The 19239-nt window shown below is 38.2% G+C and overlaps 2 protein-coding genes across 2 annotated transcripts in view; both read left to right on the top strand.

Annotated features, from left to right (window-relative positions):
* The window catches only part of RABGAP1L (RAB GTPase activating protein 1 like), a gene marked incomplete at both ends in the record, with an annotated part of 227355 nt that overhangs the window by 62151 nt on the left and 145965 nt on the right, over nt 1–19239 (top strand). The window lies entirely within an intron of this gene.
* Nucleotides 772–2472, top strand: GPR52 (G protein-coupled receptor 52; the record flags this gene model as incomplete). The annotated part of the gene is made up of 1 exon (XM_082002769.1): nt 772–2472. Exon 1 carries the CDS (start codon nt 1387–1389, stop codon nt 2470–2472), a length of 1086 nt encoding a protein of 361 aa, XP_081858895.1. The 5' UTR covers nt 772–1386.

Genomic DNA, 19239 nt, shown 5'->3' on the forward strand with positions numbered 1-19239 from the left:
TTAAAACTGAACACAGAAGATGCTGTCTTTTAACGTTTGCTTTCTCCATAACTGCGAATAAAATGAGCAAGGTAATGTCCTGCAATTCAAAGAACATTTTTTTAAAGCAACTCTTTATTACACTGATCGTCTAACAAATATAGAAACCCTAAAACCACGTAGAAGATGAAGCCGAATAACAGAATAATGGAGTAGTAAACAATGGCAGCTTTTCTAGTCAAATCAGCATTTCATTAGCTTCACAGCAGAATGCAGATGGAAGTTTCTGTTCTCGTTGTGTGGGGGTTTGTGAAATGATTCAGGTGTAGCTACAGAGGTGAGCAATATCATGGATATACCTATGAACTCCTGGGTACTGATCCACTGTAGCAGATATGGCAGAGTTTCCAAAGATGATTATTTTAAATTACCATTGCTGAAATTAAATTCAAGAGGATTTATTTTGTCTGTGGGGACCACGAATTATGCTTCTGGCATTAATAATTGTAACGGACTATAACTGTTTGAAGGAATTGTGAATATTGACATAAGTCTCCAAATTCTATTCTTAAATCATTTTAATTTTTAAATGAATAGACATGATCTTCCTCATTGTATGTGAGATGTATGTTTTCTTTCCTGGGAGTCAGAGGACAAATCTGCCTTGTCCCCCACCCATCTCCCTCCAAATAAAATACATTATTCATACCCAAACAGTGGTGAGTCTATTGGAATTAACCTTGGCAAAAATGTATTCCTTACCTTTCCAATGAATAGCATGGATAAGACAGAGTACCATGTCCTGAATGGAGCCAGAAAAGACAGCGTTAGATGATGAACTTTTTCCTTTACTCTCCAGTCAGTCTGTGATTTAAATTGAGACATTAAATTATCTCCAGTAACTGCTGGTCGAGGAAACTTGAGCTGTACTGAGGTTCCCCCTTCCCTTCCTCCCCCTCCCCGATTATATTCCAAAGTAAACGACTTTCTCAGGAACACACGCAGTCAGAGATTCCCCCTTCCTTCCCTGGGAAATGAATGTGTCTCTTTTGTCAGTTTTTATTTCCATATTTCACAGTACCTGTTTGTTTTAGAAGTGCCTTGTGTTTGGTAAAGATTGGTCAAGAGCACTGGAGGAGCTGATCAGTGGCCTTTCTCTTTCTGGCTTTTTTTTTTTTTTTTTTCTCTTTTCTTTCTTTCTTTCTTTCCTTAAAGCTAAGGTGTGCCAGAGGTGATGCACTGATGCTGAGGAGGCATCAACAGCTATGGGACTGTAATCCTCTCAAATGTAAGCACTGGCAGTGTCTACAAAGAGAGCTCGTGAGACGCTGAAGCAGAGTTTAGCTGCTGTTAAGCAGGTCATCTGCTCACTAAGGCTCAGAGTGCAGTGTTCCCTAATCACAAAACATGAACCAGTCCCGATGGATTGAATGGAGGACTCTGAATATGAGCAGTAGTGTTATGAACATATCTGAGCATCTCTCCTGCCCTCTTGGATTTGGTCACTACAATGCAGTTGACATCTGTATCCTTGAGACAGTTGTTATTGTCTTGCTAACATTTTTAATTATTGCGGGTAACTTAACTGTGATATTTGTTTTTCACTGTGCTCCACTTCTGCATCATTATACCACCAGCTATTTTATTCAGACCATGGCCTATGCTGATCTTTTTGTTGGAGTTAGCTGCTTGGTTCCTACTTTGTCACTGCTCCACTACTCGACAGGTGTCCACGAGTCCTTGACTTGTCAAGTTTTTGGATACATCATCTCTGTGCTAAAAAGTGTATCTATGGCATGTCTTGCTTGCATCAGTGTGGATCGCTATCTCGCTATAACAAAGCCTCTCTCCTATAATCAACTGGTCACACCTTGTCGCTTGAGAATCTGCATCATTTTGATCTGGATATACTCTTGTCTGATCTTCTTGCCTTCCTTTTTTGGTTGGGGAAAACCTGGTTACCATGGAGATATTTTTGAATGGTGTGCTACCTCCTGGCTAACTAATGCCTATTTTACGGGCTTTATCGTGTGCTTACTGTACGCTCCTGCTGCCTTTGTCATATGTTTCACCTATTTCCACATCTTTAAAATTTGCCGGCAGCACACCAAAGAGATAAATGATCGGAGAGCTCGATTTCCTAGCCACGAAGTGGATGCTGCTGGGGAGACTGGGCACAGCCCCGATCGCCGCTATGCCATGGTTTTGTTTCGGATAACCAGTGTGTTCTACGTGCTGTGGCTCCCCTATATCATATACTTTCTGCTGGAGAGCTCTAGGGTGTTGGAAAACCCGGCGCTTTCCTTCTTAACGACATGGCTTGCGATAAGCAATAGTTTCTGCAACTGTGTGATATATAGCCTCTCCAACAGCGTTTTCAGGCTGGGATTGCGGAGACTGTCAGAGACAATATGTTCATCTTGTATGTGTTTAAAAGACAGGGATGTACGGGACCCTAAACCAAGAAAACGGGCTAATTCCTGCTCCATTTAAAGAAAACTGGCGCATGTGATCAAACGCGGGAGTTTTGGTAGTATTTGCTGTATCTGGAAACTTGCCAGAAGAGAAATGTTTACTTGAATAGTTTGCTGTGATGTTAGAGTGAGTTTAAAAGTGATTGCGGAAAAGGAAAAGGCTGCTGTAAGAGGGGTCGCTGAACTTGAATATAGCTCTTGTGAAATTGTGAGGAGAGCAATTTAACAGAGACGATGAAGAAAGTCAGAACTAAAAATCTTCCAAAGGGCATGAAATAACTACAACATTCATAAAAGAAATAAGTTAGTTACTACCTTATATTTTCCCCCTTGTAGAAAAGTTGTCTTACTATCTTTGTGTTAGAATATACTGTAGCCTTCTGAATTTAAATATATTTAAGAAGAAACAATCAACAATACAGTAAGTGGCTATCCGTAAATTATGTACCTGAGGACTATAGTAGATATTGCAGATTATTAATCAGCTCTATCATCTTGTACAATTCTCAGTTGTACAAACAAACCGTAGTACATAAAACCTACACTGGGCATGGCGCTTTTGGATAAAACGGCACATTTTGGTACAACTTTCACAGAAGCTCTCCTGCTCATTTCCCTTCTCCCCCTCACCCCCTCTACTGTGCATCCCTAGATTCCATTGTGTCTAAGTGGTTTAGTTTGAGGGCACCTACGAGGTAAAACTGAGTTGCAAACCATTCTTCCTGCAGAAAGCAGTAGCCTTTCCTGGCTGGCTGGCTAACTGCAGCTGCCCATCAACAATGACTTCTTCAATCTTTCATTCTCTTGATCCTCTTAAATTAGCACGCGGTATCGATATAGTGTCCTTTAAGGTGTACTAAAGCTTCTCCGTTATTGGCTACACAGATAATCCTAATGCAGATATGATAATCGCGCACAGCAGTGTGCATCACTGCTTAGAAAATGAAAAATAACTTAACCCTTTTCTTTGGGAAGTCTAAATAGCTTACTGTTGTAGCTGTCAATCTGTGGCGTGAACCTAGCTTGCACATACTGTATTTTTTTTAGAGAAAACGTAAATTGTGGTCTGTGCCTAATGTTTTCATAGCACATGGAATAGGTCAATGCTACAGGATTAAAAAATTACACTCGCTTTAAGAGAAATACTTCTGTGCAGTTGTTGAATAGCTGTCTGTTAGACAAGTGTTCTTGGAGGAGGGGAACAAGACAAGTTTAGTATTAAATACAGGCAAAGAGCTTCAGTAGTTCCTTTTGTACTGAACTGATTTTCAGGTCCACTGATGAAATCTTTTTTAATTTACAAGGGCGCACATTAGGTTTGTGTAATAAATTGCCAGGGGTTCAGATGCATGCCAATCAATAAAATATTTAAATTATTATTTTGAGCCAAATGTAATTTTCTTAGATGGTTATTGGCTTTTAAAAAAGGCCCAATTATTGATTATTGGTGCCTTTTAACACTGCACTATTATTTCTTCCTTCACCAAAATGCATATGTAAAGATTGTGCCTATTACTTTTTGTAATGGAAGCTAACCACGCTTGCACACTTGTGGTTTGACCTAGATCTCCCTTAATTGTGTATTCTTTGTTCTGTCGAGGTGGTTCTGAACCCCTGTACTTTTTTTAAACCTGTAAGAAAGTTGAAACAATGGAATAAAGTAGTATTATGTATATCAAAACCAGCCTTGGCTTTAGTTCCCTCATGTTACGCTCCGTTCTCTGTGAAAGTTCTTTTGGGTTAGGACTCGAAGAATGGACGATTTAAAATCCAAACCTCAAAGCTGCTTACTTGCCACCTTAAATGTTTACATACCGGTTTCTAACGTTCTACAATCTCTGTAAAGCAGATTGAAATACGACTTGAAACATTCCTCTAGCTAAGCTGAGCTGTTGCTGACAATTAGCCCTGATAGATATTATGGAAAAAACAGTAGTGGTCTTTGCATGTAAAGCTCCATGTCTACAGGAATGTGGCTGCTGCTGCCTTCTGAAAAGGCTCTTCTCTTTATTTCGGAAGGCTCTTTTTTGCTGATTGCTGCTCTATAAGGTCATGTAACACCCCCTCCTCCTGACAAAGACAACTTGGATTCATTTCATTTTGTTGTTATTTTGTCATTGTTCCTCCTTAGTAGGTCCTCAGCATGCAAGACTTACACAAGGAACAATGAAATACCTCATTTCTCACCACTCAACGGGGCTGGTATACCAGTGAAGTAGTTCTATACCTGTGCTCCGGAGCTGGCCGCTTGCCGCTTCTGGTTTTTGTTGGCATTCCTGGTAACAAGTTTCTATGGGACCTCCTGAAATTCGAGAAAAGTTCTAGAAAGTGCTTGAAGTTGAACTAACCTTTTATTAAATGCAGGTTGGAGGAAGAAGATGCGTTGTTAGCATGATACTCTAGCTACAAATACGTAGAAATACACAAGATCACTCATATGTATCAGTAGTGCCTTAGTTGAACCCTGCTTGTATAACCTCAACAAACGAAGTTGATGCACAACAACTTGAAGCTTTATTGCCAGCAAACGGTAGGTCAGAAAGGGAGCTTAGCTTCAGCGGCTGCGGCACAAGGTTTACTCACCAGCCCACCGGCTTCTTGCCCTAAAGGGCAGAGTTAGCAATACTTTTTTCTCTACCACGGTGTTGAGCTTGTGGAGTTGTCAGGCGGGGCTGAAGATTTCCTTTTTCCTCAGGCTGTCCTTGGAGGGAGAGAATATAGTAGAAATCCAATAGCCTGCAAAGAAACCGTTCTTAGGTTCTTCTCCCTTTCTTGAGGGGTTTGTTTCTTAAACAGTGGTTTAACGTTGTTGTGCAAGAACACGAATTTGCTTATCTGGGCCTGAATTTCAGCTGCTGTAAAGTCACACTTCAGCCTGTTCTCTGTAAATCCGAGTCTCCTGGAATCCATCAAATTAAACATCCTCAGCAGAGCTAAAAACCGTGTTTCTTCTTGATGTTTCCCAGATGACACGATTTCACCTGGTGGTCAGTCACATGAATTTTTAAATTTAGTAAGTGTGTTTCATTTTTTGAAAATGTTTTCTAAACTTACGATTTAAAATTTTATTCGAGGGAGGTTTGTTACTGTTTTACTAATGCCATCTGAGGATTCCAGCTGGTGCTAAATTCTCTTCCAAAATTATAAGGCTGGACGTTTTAATGGATAAAAAAAGTCCAATAGAAATTCCAGTCACTCAGTCTGTCACTTTTGATTTTCATTGTCATTATATAAAGTCTCATGTCCCTGCATGAAAATCTGATTAAAGAATGAGACTCTTAAAGCTGGCATCTGGAGTACATATCCCACTTTCATGTGCCTAAAGAGCTTTATGATTTATGAAATACCTAGTAAATAGGTGATCAGACACTAGCTAAAGAAGTTGACATGGGAAAAAAAAATCACAGTTGATACTATAGGTAATAGTAAAGTCTCTCCCATGTACAGATACATTGAGGGAGTCAGTAAAACTTTAGGTTCCTTTGGAAAAAAAAAAAAGTCACCGTGGGAAGAAAACATATGTAAAATATTAACTGAAATGGTTAAAGTGAAGAGATATGCCTAATAGGTAAGGAAAGCAAATGCATATTATATATATAAAAAGCTCCTTTGTGCAGGTAGGTTATGTTGTGCCATTACATTTCTCTTGAATACTTGCGCTTGTTAGTGTAACAGGGGCTATGTCAAGGTCGATGGTGTTAATCGCTTTTGGAATCTCATGTCTTCAGCATAAGGAAAAGTGAAAAAGAAAGTGTAATGGCAGCAGAAGCGCTACCAGAACAGTAAATTTTTTTCTTCATCAAATTCTATGCACTCCCTTATTTTCTGGAATGGTTAACTGGATTTCTCCTTAAAATACTGTTCTTTAGAGGGAAGGAGAACTGTAATAATGAAAAGCACAATGCTGTCTTTTAAAGTTTATTTATTGTCTTACAGTAAGATTTATTTTTTTTCTTCCCATTTCTGCTTAAGAGTCCATTTTGTAATTGCATTTGGTAAAGCATGATGTATCATGTGAGATTTATTTTTGTGCAGAATCTTTGTGCTTCCTCTGCTGAAAAGTTCAGACTGTTTTGCTTTATTGAACCACCTTGCATAGATAGGGTTTATGAAGACCTTTTAAAAATAGCATTTATATGTTTTTTATAAATATTTTTAATTCATTAGTGTTGACAACTGAATGTCCATAATCACACTTAGTTTTTCCACTCAGCAAGACTACCAATATATCTTTTTTTCGGTAAAATAACTGACCAGTCAATATTGGATACTGGCTGTTGAGAAAAGCATATCAGTGTACTGATTAGGTGTTTCATTAGTTATTTCATGTTGCGTATGACAAATTAACTATAAACAAAAGATAGTTGCTGCAACAGGATATTGAATTGATGGGACATGCATCAGATTTAATACTGTCTCACAGTTGGTTCTCAACATGAAACTTTTATCTTTCCATATTACAGTTGTAGCCAAGCAAATAAATATATTGATTTTCTTTTTTTTTTAATTTTTTTTTTAATGTTGGTGTTTGCTGAGGATCTGTATCTCTAAATCCAAACCACTGCTCGTGATGGGAATAACCCCTTAGCAGATCTTGAACTCGGTGGCGGCGTGCCTAGCAACATGATGGTCCTGGAGCTGACTTTGCCGAGGAGCGGTGCCAGAGGTTCATGAGGCCAACATTGCTGTGGGGGAAGAATGTCAGTGAAGGTGGCAATGGCCTCCCCAGCCATCCTCTGGGATCAGCTAATTTGCAGATCTTTCAATTTTATTGTCACTGTCACCAAAAGGCTAAGTTTAAGCCTTTGACTTCATCTCCCCCCTTGTTACCTCCATCTCTCTTTAGGCTGTTTTATGGCTGGAGTGGTACACCATTCTACTCATGAACTGAATTAGATTTATTTTATTGGTTTTTTTTTAATTAAAATGTTATATGCATGTCATTGGAATGGCAAAACCAAACGTTACTTTGTTAACTAGATGCCGATTAATTTTTAGGTGTTTCTGGAGAAGGAAGCATCAGTGAGGTAGTGTTTTCCTGTCACTTGCAATATTGCCTGGAATGTTGCTTAAAGATAGTTTTTTCCAAAGATTACATGTTTTTTGCTGAACTAAATAACAAGTTCCAAGTAAAGTCTGTTGGATTTGGTGGGTTTTTTTCCCTATTTAATATAGACCTTTTTTTTTTAAGTATATACCAAATTTATACATACATCTCTGCAGTCAAGAAGTATGTTTAATTGTTAACAAAAGACTGTGTCATCATTGTAGATTAGTAGGGTGAAAGCAATGTAGAAGGGCATTTAATGGTAGCTTCCCACTCACAGATTTTTCTAGTCAATCTTAAATAAAATGACTCCTTTCTCCATCTGATATTGGGAAAATCTTAAATAAAATGACTCCTTTCTCCATCTGATATTGGGAAAATCCTTCCAGAAAATACGCTCTGAGCTCCGTGAGCTTTGAGTGCTAAGGGAACAGTATGTGATCGGAGAAGAAGCTGTTAATGGCTCTCTTGCCCCAGCACAGCCTCAAGAAAATACTAAAACCCCCTCACTTTTACATCCATAATTTCTGTGGACTTTTCCTTTGTCCGAGTACTGAGAGAGGTAGGATGAATGTAAGGAGTCCTTAGTGCTTTCAGCTGTGCTGACAGGAGGCTAGGAAAAGCAATTTCAGGCAGTAAAAATGCCTGGAGATCTTCGGGATTTTATCACAGTCGTATGCCGGCTGCTGCCAAACTTAACCCTCATGAGAAGAATGTGACAGCAATGCTGGAGGCTTTTCGTTTTAATCACTGAGTGACTCGGCCTGAACAAAGAAAAGGTGATTCAGATCAAACTGAAACTTTAAGTGCAGTGATTACCAGGGAAAAGAGTTTCACTTTTTGTATGCGATGTTCATCCCTGCCTCAAAGCTTGCAACCTATGTTTTATAACCGGCAGTACTAGGCTAAGGGACAAAACACGATTTTGAGAAGGGGAAGCTCAGAGATGTCAGCGTTAATCATGCGAGGGCATTTCTGCGTCTTGACAGCGTTGCTTTTTGTTTCTTTGTTTTCTTTAAATGGAGTACAGAATGCTTGTTGTCTTTTTTTTCTTCTTCTTCTACAAGTTATTTGAATAAACACAGATTCTTGTAATCGCGGAGAAGTCTAATTTATGAGATAATTAAACGAAGACTAGGATAGTGGCTTGGGAAGGTATAGTAAGTATCCCTGGGAGAGAACAAAGTTAGTTACTTGTGGAACATGCACACTTTAGGCAGGAAAGCCTTCAAATACCTGTATCAGGTGAAGGTTTCTAGTCCTTGTATGATCTCTCAAGTGTTATTTATGCTTGTACATGTATTATTTAAAAGTTCTTCTTGTGTGACATCTAAATTTAGAGTTGTAAACAGACACATGTCATTTTCCATGATCAGGCAAATTTGTTCTGACCTGTGAAAGAACATGTGGTAAACCCACAGGTTTTTGGTGTATTAAGTGATTGTAGCACACAGGTTCTCACTAGCTGCTTTATTGTGGGGACACAAATACAGGAACTGTGTGCTGAGGCAGAAGAGCTGACCGTTCCTCAGACGGACTGCTCCTCATCGACTGAGGCAAATTATTGCATGTGACGAGCCCAGGTGAGGTGGTGGCTTTGGGGGGCCAAACACGGAGCGCGAGTGACCTTTCTTTATTTCCTTCAGTAGTTTACCTTCATGCCATTATGTTACTCTTATCTCCACGTCCACATCTATGCTTAAATGAGGATTGTCAAATACAAAACACTCGTGTCACTTCGGAATATGCATACCCCCTTGTTTCCTGCTGAGATTCGTGTAGCTCTCAGTGCAGCATGCCATTTAAACCTCTGATTCATGTTCCCTGACTAAACCGCTGGCGGTTTGAGTTGTTACAGTTCTGTTCCAGCAGAAGGGGTGGCAGAGACAGCTGAAGGCAATAATGCCTTAAACTGCCTCAACAAGGTTTTTGCAGAGCTTTGTTTATTAAGGTTTTTAATGGTAAGAAAATTTTTTGTGATTAAAAAAGAGAATTCTATATACTACAAGTAATGAATTGTTACTAGGTCAAGAACAGATCAGTCTGGTTTTCATGTATGCACTCAGTAGGTGAACAGGACCTTTGTAAGAGAACTTTATTATAATTACGTAGCTTTTGGACACTAGTTTTTATAATGAGTTTTAATGTAACTATACATACGTAAGAGCTGCAAGCAGTCGTATAGTGGCAAGGTTTCAGTGGCAGCTTTTTCTTCATTTCAAGGGCTTTGGGGACCACTTTGTGGCTAGAATTGGATAAGTGCTAAGTGTGTACTAACGTTACTGAAGCCAAAATAGCAAACACAGGCCATAAATTAAAGACCTTTATCCAAAACTATTTCTCTGTAATATTGGCTATTTAATATTGTCCAGGCCATACCTCATGTTGGCTTACGAAGCTGACATACAGAAAAGCAAGCAATCTAGTAAATAGAAACATAACTACATGCTGTCATATTTAAATTATTTCAAAGACTTTTGATTTTTCAGCTTGGGACTTTTGTAGACCATATTTTCTTTGATCTCTACCTTGGGAACTTGAAACCAATTAATTATTTTCCTTTGCTGGCTGTGCTTTACTTATTTCTAGCTTTTGGGTTTTTAGAAGTTCAATTTTAAATTTTAGTTTTAAATTCAATTTTGCGGTTATGTAGAGATGTTCTTCACTTGACTCATGTAAAAACCTTTATGAGAATATTAGAAAGATCATGTCCTTGAAGGGGAACTACATCTCGTCTTAAATCTATTTAGGCTGCATTTTGTTGTATCTAAAAGAAGCCATTACTGTACCTCGTTTACTAGATTTCAGGTGTCTTGGCAGCAAGCCTCACTGACAGATGACAAGTTCTCCAACCTCTTCTGCTGGCCTGAAATTTTATTTGCCACTGATTTTATTTGTAAATGTTGCTAACTAAAGAAACTCTGTTTTGGTGGTGAATCAGTGTTTTGGATGGCATTTATGGAGACACTTTATCTCTCTATTGTATTTCCTTTGATTCTCATGGCACTATATAAAGGTTACTGTTTAAGTGCAGCTGGAAGTTCTGTCCATGTTACCCCTGTGCATTTGCAGCTCCTTTCTTCTGGTTTATCCTGGCTTGAGAAGCCTTTTTGGGGGAAAGTGTGTATGTGATGGTTGGTTGTTGATACAGTTGTGCTTCGATGATCATTTTATTTTATGAATTTCACTGCATTAGTAATACCTGTATTTTAAAAATATTAAATATTAAAAATAAAAATCATAGCAAAGTGCATTTGTAATAGTGGTATTGATTTTGTTTAAAAATAGATGTGTAGCAAGACAATTTTTTACATTGGTAAAAAGAGATTTGAAATTTGATGTAGGTGAGGAATACCTGTTGATAATTTATTTGGGGAAAGATTTGGATTTCAAGTGGCAGATGAAATTCGAGAGGTAAATATAAATATTGATTCTGAAATAAAGCAGCCCTTAGTTTTCATACAGTAACAAAATGAGTTATATCTGTTTGCTCTCAGGAAGATGATTTTGGGTTACTATAAATTGCCTTACGAAAACGGTAGTTAATGAGCCATAGCTTATCAAAAAGGATTGCGATATTAGTAATTATATAAGTAATAACGAAAGGTATTAGAAAGCATCACTATCATCACCATAGCGTATCTGCACCTTGAAGACTGAGTGTAACTGGTCCGCGGTAGCACAGCTGGAAGGAATTTTGAGGAATGATAAAGGAACTGCCCTTCTCTAAGGGAGAATTCAAGTCCCTAGGTTTTTCCAACCTAGAAAAGAAAGGATTAATGTGCAGGGGAGTATGAGAGGTCTGTAAGGTTGTGAATGTCATGGAGGAGATATGGATATAATTACTCATTGTTTCTCTTCCATTGTGAAAGAATTAAAAACAAGGTAGCAGTATGTAATGAATTGTAGAATACAATGACAAAAAACAGTCTGGATGTCAAAAGCTGCTGTGAGTTAAAAATTCAGAGAAATTCAAAGAGGAATAGTATATTAAATGCTGTCGTCGTGTTTCTGGCTTGGGTTCCATATGCTGCAGATTGCCAGAGGCTGGGAGACTATGATGGGAGCACTGTCACTGTGTCTTTGTCCTGTTCTTCCCCTTGTCCGTAGGCATCTGTTACTAGTGGCTGTTGCAAACGGTATTGATGCTGGAGGAACTACGGGCCGACCTAAAGCGTCTGCTCTTTACCTGCCTCCTCTGTTGCGTTGTTAGAGCTTTAGTGCTTTTCATATACTAACTCTGGCTATTTCTTTCCATATTTGCTCTGTCAGGGAAAGAATACACCATTTAATTCGGCTGTTCTTTCTGAAGAAAATTGTGAGTGAAGAATGAACATCTGTGGCTGTGCATCTGTGTGTGTGTGTGGAAGGTGGCTGTGAGAGTAGCGGTGTCAGTATGATCGACTGTCCCCATCTCTTCTCGCTGCTGAAGCAAAATACCTCCTGGAAGAGCATCAGCAAAGCAGTCCTGCAGGGGACTGTATTGCTAGTTCTGATATCAGGTACTAGGGGATAAGCTTGAAATTTTTTTTCAGTAATTATAGTAGTTAAGAGCCAAACTATATTATAGGCAGTCCACAGCAAAAAGGGCTTCCTAACCCTGTCTAAATACCATGTTTTATTAAAATAAAAAGTGATGCTACAGAAGTAGGGATGCCTACACAACACGTGGCTATGTCAGCTACCCATCCCAAGCTGCAGCTGGTTCAGCAGAGGTCCAGCAGGTCCTCTACTTATCATTAAAAAACTTGTGGTATCGTACCGATAGGAGAAAAGATACGGAGGTCACCAACAGTGCAGAGACCACAATATTGTGTTCAAGGAGGGACTACATCCTTGAGAAAATTTCCCTGACAGCGTCTTGTGCCTGATGACATATCGTTAGCAGTTCCCAACAACTAATTTGTATTTTCTCAAGCATTTCTGCAATCACCAAAGTTAACGGTGTAACTAACAAAAGTCCCATAGAGAAGAAGGCAAGTATCTTAAGGAGCCATGATGAGGATCGGGTATGGCCGTGTTGTTCCACTCCTAGTCAGCAGCATGTCATCTATTTTCTGAAATACTGTGTTAACCATTGAGAAATAAAACTAGAATTGGAACTAGATCTCCATATAACTGATACAGAGTTGGAAACAATGTGTAGTTTGCTGTGCCTGTCAGCGTATCTCCGCAGCTATATATCCTTGTTAGTTGTGTTTTTTTAATAGAGGAAAGCTCTTCCATCCTGCTGCTTCCATTTTGCTATTAGATCAGTTAATGCTGGTTTGCCCCTAACAACACTTTCTCATTTTCTTTTAAAACCAGTATCAGTAGTTATGTTCTGTGAATAAAATGTGATTTTTAAGGTACATTCTGGTCCTTTCTTTGCTAGGTGCTTATGCCTTGTATATAAGTGGCTGAATCATGAAGTGGATTCTCTATGCTCACATTTGTTTTCCCGTGTCTCAGTTCCATGCGCTACTGCATCTTCAGGCTAGCTTCAGTGCTCTTCCTTTTGTTCATGGGTTCCAGATGTGGAAAAGATGGGAAAATGTCACGCAAAATTGTAGCCTTGAATGTCAGGGTTTGAATTATTTTCATGATTGAGTATGTCTTGTTCATTTTCTTAGAGCAGAATTTAAGTGAACTTGCAGAAACCAGGAAGCCCATGGGTATTTTAATTTTTCTTCCTTATGAAGTAATTGCTATTTGAAAACCCATGTGCTTGTACAGAAAAATTTGAAATTTCAAGTGGATATTTAGTTTGTACTGTGTGTTTGATCCCCCCCCCCCCCCCGTTATCTTACTGGAAACATTATTGTTACTGGTAATTTAAAATATTGAAAAATTAAGGTTTGGGCACTAGCAGGCATTTCTAACATGCTTCCTAACTGTATGCAGTCTAGAAGTCATCAAAACTTTGCAGTATTTTAATCAAAAAACATTTTTGCAGCTTTTAAATGTGGTAGCTTGTTAGTATTATTAATTATATACACTTCGGTCCAACCCTTCATCCCTGCTGCAAGTGGAATTCCCATTGACTTCAGGGGAACGTTGGAATTTTAAAGAAGCTTGGCTGAGTTTCTATATTCAGTCTAGCAGTGATACGGAAAGCCCTAAACTTCTGATTTTTTTGGCAAGTACAGAACGTGATTCATGAGCATCCCCATTACAGTGGAAGGGAATGCAGCAGAAACGTTACTAATGAGGGCAGAAGTCTCATGTGAAAGAAGCGTGCGTGCGTGTGTTTGTGCTGAACTAAAGGCAATATGTTAACATATGGTCAAAAGAATCATGTTTCTCATCGCTGTTAAGAAATACTGCTAAAAAGCATAGACCATGAAAGACAAAAGGGCAAGAATGCTTAGCTCCCGTTTGCTACATTGCACTTCATGTTTCCAGGCTATTTTCCGAATAAACAGATTGACTGGCAGGATTTAAAAACAGTATTATTTTTCCAGGTATGTAAAAATGCTAGTTGTAAGGATTTTATGTTATATAATTTCACATTATTAAAAAATGTTAGTTATAGATTATCATGGTAAACACATGACAGTTTAAAAAATATAACTCAAGGATATTATTTTAGAACTTCTATATTTGAACTCCAAAGAGTTTGGCCAAATTTTGTTACAGTTTCTTTGTTGAGCCTTCCCCTTCCCCCCAATTGCATTAATTTTAATAATTAATTAACCCAATTGCATGGGTCTTACTTTTTTTAATTTAACAGCATATTGACCATTTTTCCTTGAAATGAAATATGACCTTATAAACATAAAAGGCATTACAATATTCTGTGACTAGATTAAAGATCAAGATTGAATCAGGATTAAATTTTACTCTTTTATCGCCATCATCTGTTACTGTCCAGTTTGCCTCGTGGAATATTTTAACATTCAAAATTAGAGTTGAAATCTCAAATGCTTGTAGGGAATGTGTGGGATTTTTTTGTTTTGTTTATTTTATGAAAGCCACATTTTTCTATTTATGTGAGCTTGTAATCTTAAAAAAAAAAAAAAAAAAAAGGAGAACTTTCCATATAGCAGAAGGTTGTTGGTCACACTTCGGTTTATTATTCATACTGCTTTTATTGTCCACAACAAAATAAATAATCTCATGCATGTAAATCAAGCTCAGGTTATGTCTTGTGCTGTTATAACTGGACAAAATGATTTATCTCAGTTCAGTCTCTTCAGTTCTTTCTTGTTCTTTGCAACAGCATCTCTAGCTGTGTTTGAATTGACCTGCTTGCTTATTAATCGTTTTCTTTCAAAATTAGGGCAATATTAGCATACATTGTGTTATATGTCTTGGTAACCGTTACAACCTTTTAGAAGTGGTTCAGAAGGTTGGTAGCAAAATCTTGGCTCTGAACCATAATAAAAAGACATATTTATAATATATATGATAATTTTAGCATTAACACTTAGGAAAATGCAGCTCTAGCATTATATTTAGACCCAGTTGTTTACTTCTCCTAATAGATTAGTCGTCTTGCTAACCAGCTGGATTGTAAGCTCACTTGCAACAGTGACTGAAAAGGTTTTTCATTTTCATTTTTATGTTGGTCTCTTGTTTTCACAGACCTGGATCTTGATCAAATACATAGTTACAGTTGTAAGCTGTACAGTGGGCAACTTTCAATTTGTACTCATTTGATTATTAGTCAAATTAACTAATTTGATTAGTTGATAATTCACAGGAGATAAAATTATAGGAAAAGGCATGAATTCATTCTGAGGTCTTTTCGACTTGTCATTCTGCAGTGCTGGTTTTAAAGACTTCAAATCGAAAACTCATCCAGAACTCACAAAATTAATGCCTGAAGTCATGACTTTGTTAGGCTGTGTATGCTTATGAGTGACATTCCCTTGGAGAACGCTCGAGTGTTTGAGCACATACACTAAATTTCATACCAGCAAGGCAGAAACTACATGCGTTACGGTCCGAACATATTTTGGTGCTATGATATGCGATTGTAAATAGGCCTTAAAGCTCTCCCTGGATCAGAGAATTGGCCTGAAGGCACTGTAATTCTCTTGCATTTTGTTTGTTTGTTTGAACAAAATATTCTGTGTAGGGTTGTTTTTGGGCTTATATAAAATCTGAGCTGCTCCTCAACTGAGGTTGAGGGAGGACGTCCTTCCTCCCCACCCCGTCACATGCAGAGATACCATCTGGGTGTACGGGATGAACTCCAGATCGGACTTGGAACTAATCCAGTAAATGTTACAGAAACCTTGAAGCAAACAGAACAAAACATAACCAAACGAAGCTTTTCATCAATAGTGATGCATTCAGTGACATAATGATTTTTTAATGTGCGTGATACCACAAAGCATTCATTTCCTCCAGTCAGTGTGGGAAGTTTTGGAAAGCTGTCAGTTTTTTTAACAACATTTTGCCTGAAACCTTACACCTTATTTTTGAGAGTGTTTATTCTTGTGTGTTATCAAATATTGGCTTCTGGAGTGATGGTTTTTTACACTTCTGATTAGTTAATTTATTTCTCTCACTAGTACTGAAGGTAAAAAAAAAAAAAGCTTAGGCAGCCATCCTTACTTTTACTAGTTTCGATTTCTATAATTTTGATATTTATTTTTCCCCTATAGAAAGTAATTTTCTTAGACCTGTGAAGTGGAAGATAACTTAGAAAAAGCAAGATCATTTTCTGTTCCCTTTTTCTGTACAGTTTTAAACAGCTACTTTTTCTCGTGGTTACACATAATTATTTTTTCATTTAAAAAAAATACCTGATGGTCCAAATTTGATCTGTTGCGGTGCATTCTCCATCTCTAAATTTATGTTCTGTTTATATTACTTAAACTTCAAGTAATATTATTTCAATCCTGACACCAGGTATAAATTCTGTATCCTGTAATATATTCTGTTTAAAACAAAATAAAACCCCCGAGTTATTCAGATATGACCAAGAGCTGATCAGATGGGTTCTAAGTAATTTTGCACTTTTTGATTGTCCTCGTTTATCTTGATCTCTCTGAGATTCCCTTTCCCTGGCTGATCAGTAACCGCCCTCCTCTCTGTTTCTAATGCACCGTGTCCAAAACTAATTCAGATCTCTACTTGAGGTCTGTCTTTAAGTTTAAAAGATCATACCTGCTCCGAGGAGTTGTTAGAGGGAGCCATGGTGTTCTGAATGGAAACTCTGAGGCTCCCACCCAGCCACAAATCAGCGTTTCTTTGCCATCTGCTCCATCTTCCAGATGTCAGTATTACACAGTAGGTACCCACAGGGTAAGATCTTTAAATTTAAAGGTCATTCTCAAATGGCTATTAGAGAAGCAATAAATAATCAAGAATAGCTAGGACGTTTTGAAGCAAAAATTGTATCTCATGGCTTTTAGAGCTTTGCATATTGTGATCTTTTTTGAAGTTTAACAGAATGAGATAGAATGGCACTTGGAAACCTGCGGATTTAAAATCAAGTTCCTAAATACACATATGAGGCTACTAAGTAGACCTGGCTTGATTTCTCAAGATAGCTGAGCAACCAAAATCGCAGTCAAGTAACTCAACAACTGTGGATTTGTTACTAAAACAAGTGGTCTCCACCGATAGTCTGTAAACTTACTGAAATTTGAAATTTGATCATTTTCTTCTAACTCATGATGATTGTTTTTTAGCCATGTTAGGGGTTATGAATATTTAGCCTAGATCTTCTTTATTACTGTTGAGTTGTCTTCCTGGAATTGAAGGTTATGGCACTGACATAAGTACTGTTACGAGTTAAACTTAATGGATCATCAACGTAATGGCTTGTTTCCATTCCTGCTATTTTTCATTAATTTATTTATTTTTAATTCCGCCTACTTTGTCTTCTCTTTTTCCGACTCTTTTTCCATGTGGTTGCAGTCAAGTGCTTTCAGTCTTTTCTAAGAAGTGGTGCTCTGCGTTGTCCCGAGAGCACCGTGAGTGGAAGCAGTGTGACTGGAGAAGAGCAAGAGCTGTTTTAAGAGGGGACAGGAAGTAACTGGGCAGTTTGAATTCTTTTCAAAGCTGTGTTGAGGTGGTTTCTCCTGGCTGCTGAGGGCAGCACCTCACACTTAACGTGTTAGGATGCTATGACTTTGCCTTTCGTAGCTGGTGCTCGTTTACAATTTGGTTGCGATTGGAAGTGAGCAGAAAAATTAAGTAACCTTTCTGCATATGGATTAGAGTTACGATAGCAGTGTCAAATAGCACGTTTTGTACTACTTTATTTTATTTCGAATGGGGAACTTGCAGTCTCCAGGGCATGAACAATTAATACTTAAAGAGAGCAGTTGCAACCATAGTAAGTTTTTGTTGATGAAAACGTATTTGAAAGATTCAGAGTTGTATTCCCAAAGGGAGATTTTAACTGGGTAAAAGACTAAGATGAGAGGTCGGACAGTGTGTGGGAAGATGAAATCAAATGAAACAGTGTCTTGCTTCAATCTGTGTTTTCCATTGCTTTCACAGTGGGTAGTGGCCATTGCATGCTTACAGGAGAGCCTGATTGTGTTGGGTTACGTTTTAGTGAGATTTATTTTTGAAGCAGGCTGCTCTCTCAAACTCAGCAGTTGCACTTTTGTCCAGTGTCCAGGACGGGTGATAGGATGGGTGACTTACACATCTAATATATTCAAGGTTGTTTTAAAATACTGCTAGGTGGTAGCAGGTGGGTAAGAATAAATAGCATTTCTGCTCTGTTTGAACCAATGGCATTTGTTTTTTCTATCTCTTTCATCCTCCAGTAGAGAATTGTTTTTAAACTCCTTAATGCCAAGGAGTAGACAGCATCCATTCCTTCACTGTGTTTTTTCCAGTTCCACAGTTCGTGTAACAAAATAATTATGTTAGAAACAAAAGATTGCTTAGAAGTTGGCACAGTTACATTTGTTTTTGCTGTCTTGATTTGAGCATTAGTAACTGTAAAACAGAATTAGACAAGTGGCAGCTGAAACAGTTGTTTGGCAACTCCTTGTTTGTTTGCCCCCAGTAATTCTTGGTGTGAGGCCAAATTGCACCGGAGAGATGCGCAGCATCCATTGTCTAAGGAATAAACTAGGAATGACTTCAGGGGGCCAGTGACGCAATTTTGTTGAGGTGAACGATGTATTTTAGAAAGTCTAGTTTTAGAACTGCAGTTCTTACAGTTGTCCCCACCAGCTACGCATTTTCAACGCTTGTATGGGAACTCTGACTTAGGTGCCTCCTTTCATGGGACACGAGGTGAAGCAGGGCTCTGCCGGAATTGGTACAGCTATATATTGTTGTTGGTGTTATTTTCTCAGCCCGTATGGAGCTGAAACTGAGGGCTTAGTGAGGACATTTTCAGGAAGCCTGTAAGTGTGCTGCTCAGGATAGCTAGACAGGACAGTTTCCAGAGTTTAGAAATTTTCCTGGTTAAAGTTGTGAAGAAAGGTTCTGCTTCTGTTGAGGCTGCATTTTCTAGAAATCAAAACCAAATATGCCTTACAATGAAAACAGTAAGAGAAATCTTATATTGACATTAGTGGCAATTTTGTCTGTTAGAAATAATTTGAACAATCAGAAGAGTGGTGTACTATTTTAGAAAACTCTACCCCAGAGAGTCTGCACTCTTCAGAATGTGCCTCTTAATTTTTTGTGTGAAGTAGAAAAGTGTTTAGCAATTACTTCTGTCACAGCCAGTATTCTAAAATTTGAAGGATGCTGTATCCGTTTGCAGAGGGAACCATATACGCTGTCTGTAGTTTCATTCTGTTACCATTATATAAGAAATATCGTACAGTG

This window comes from Phaethon aethereus (genome assembly GCF_964289735.1).
Source record: "Phaethon aethereus genome assembly, chromosome: 8".
In the NCBI taxonomy this organism is placed as follows: Eukaryota; Metazoa; Chordata; class Aves; order Phaethontiformes; family Phaethontidae; genus Phaethon; species Phaethon aethereus.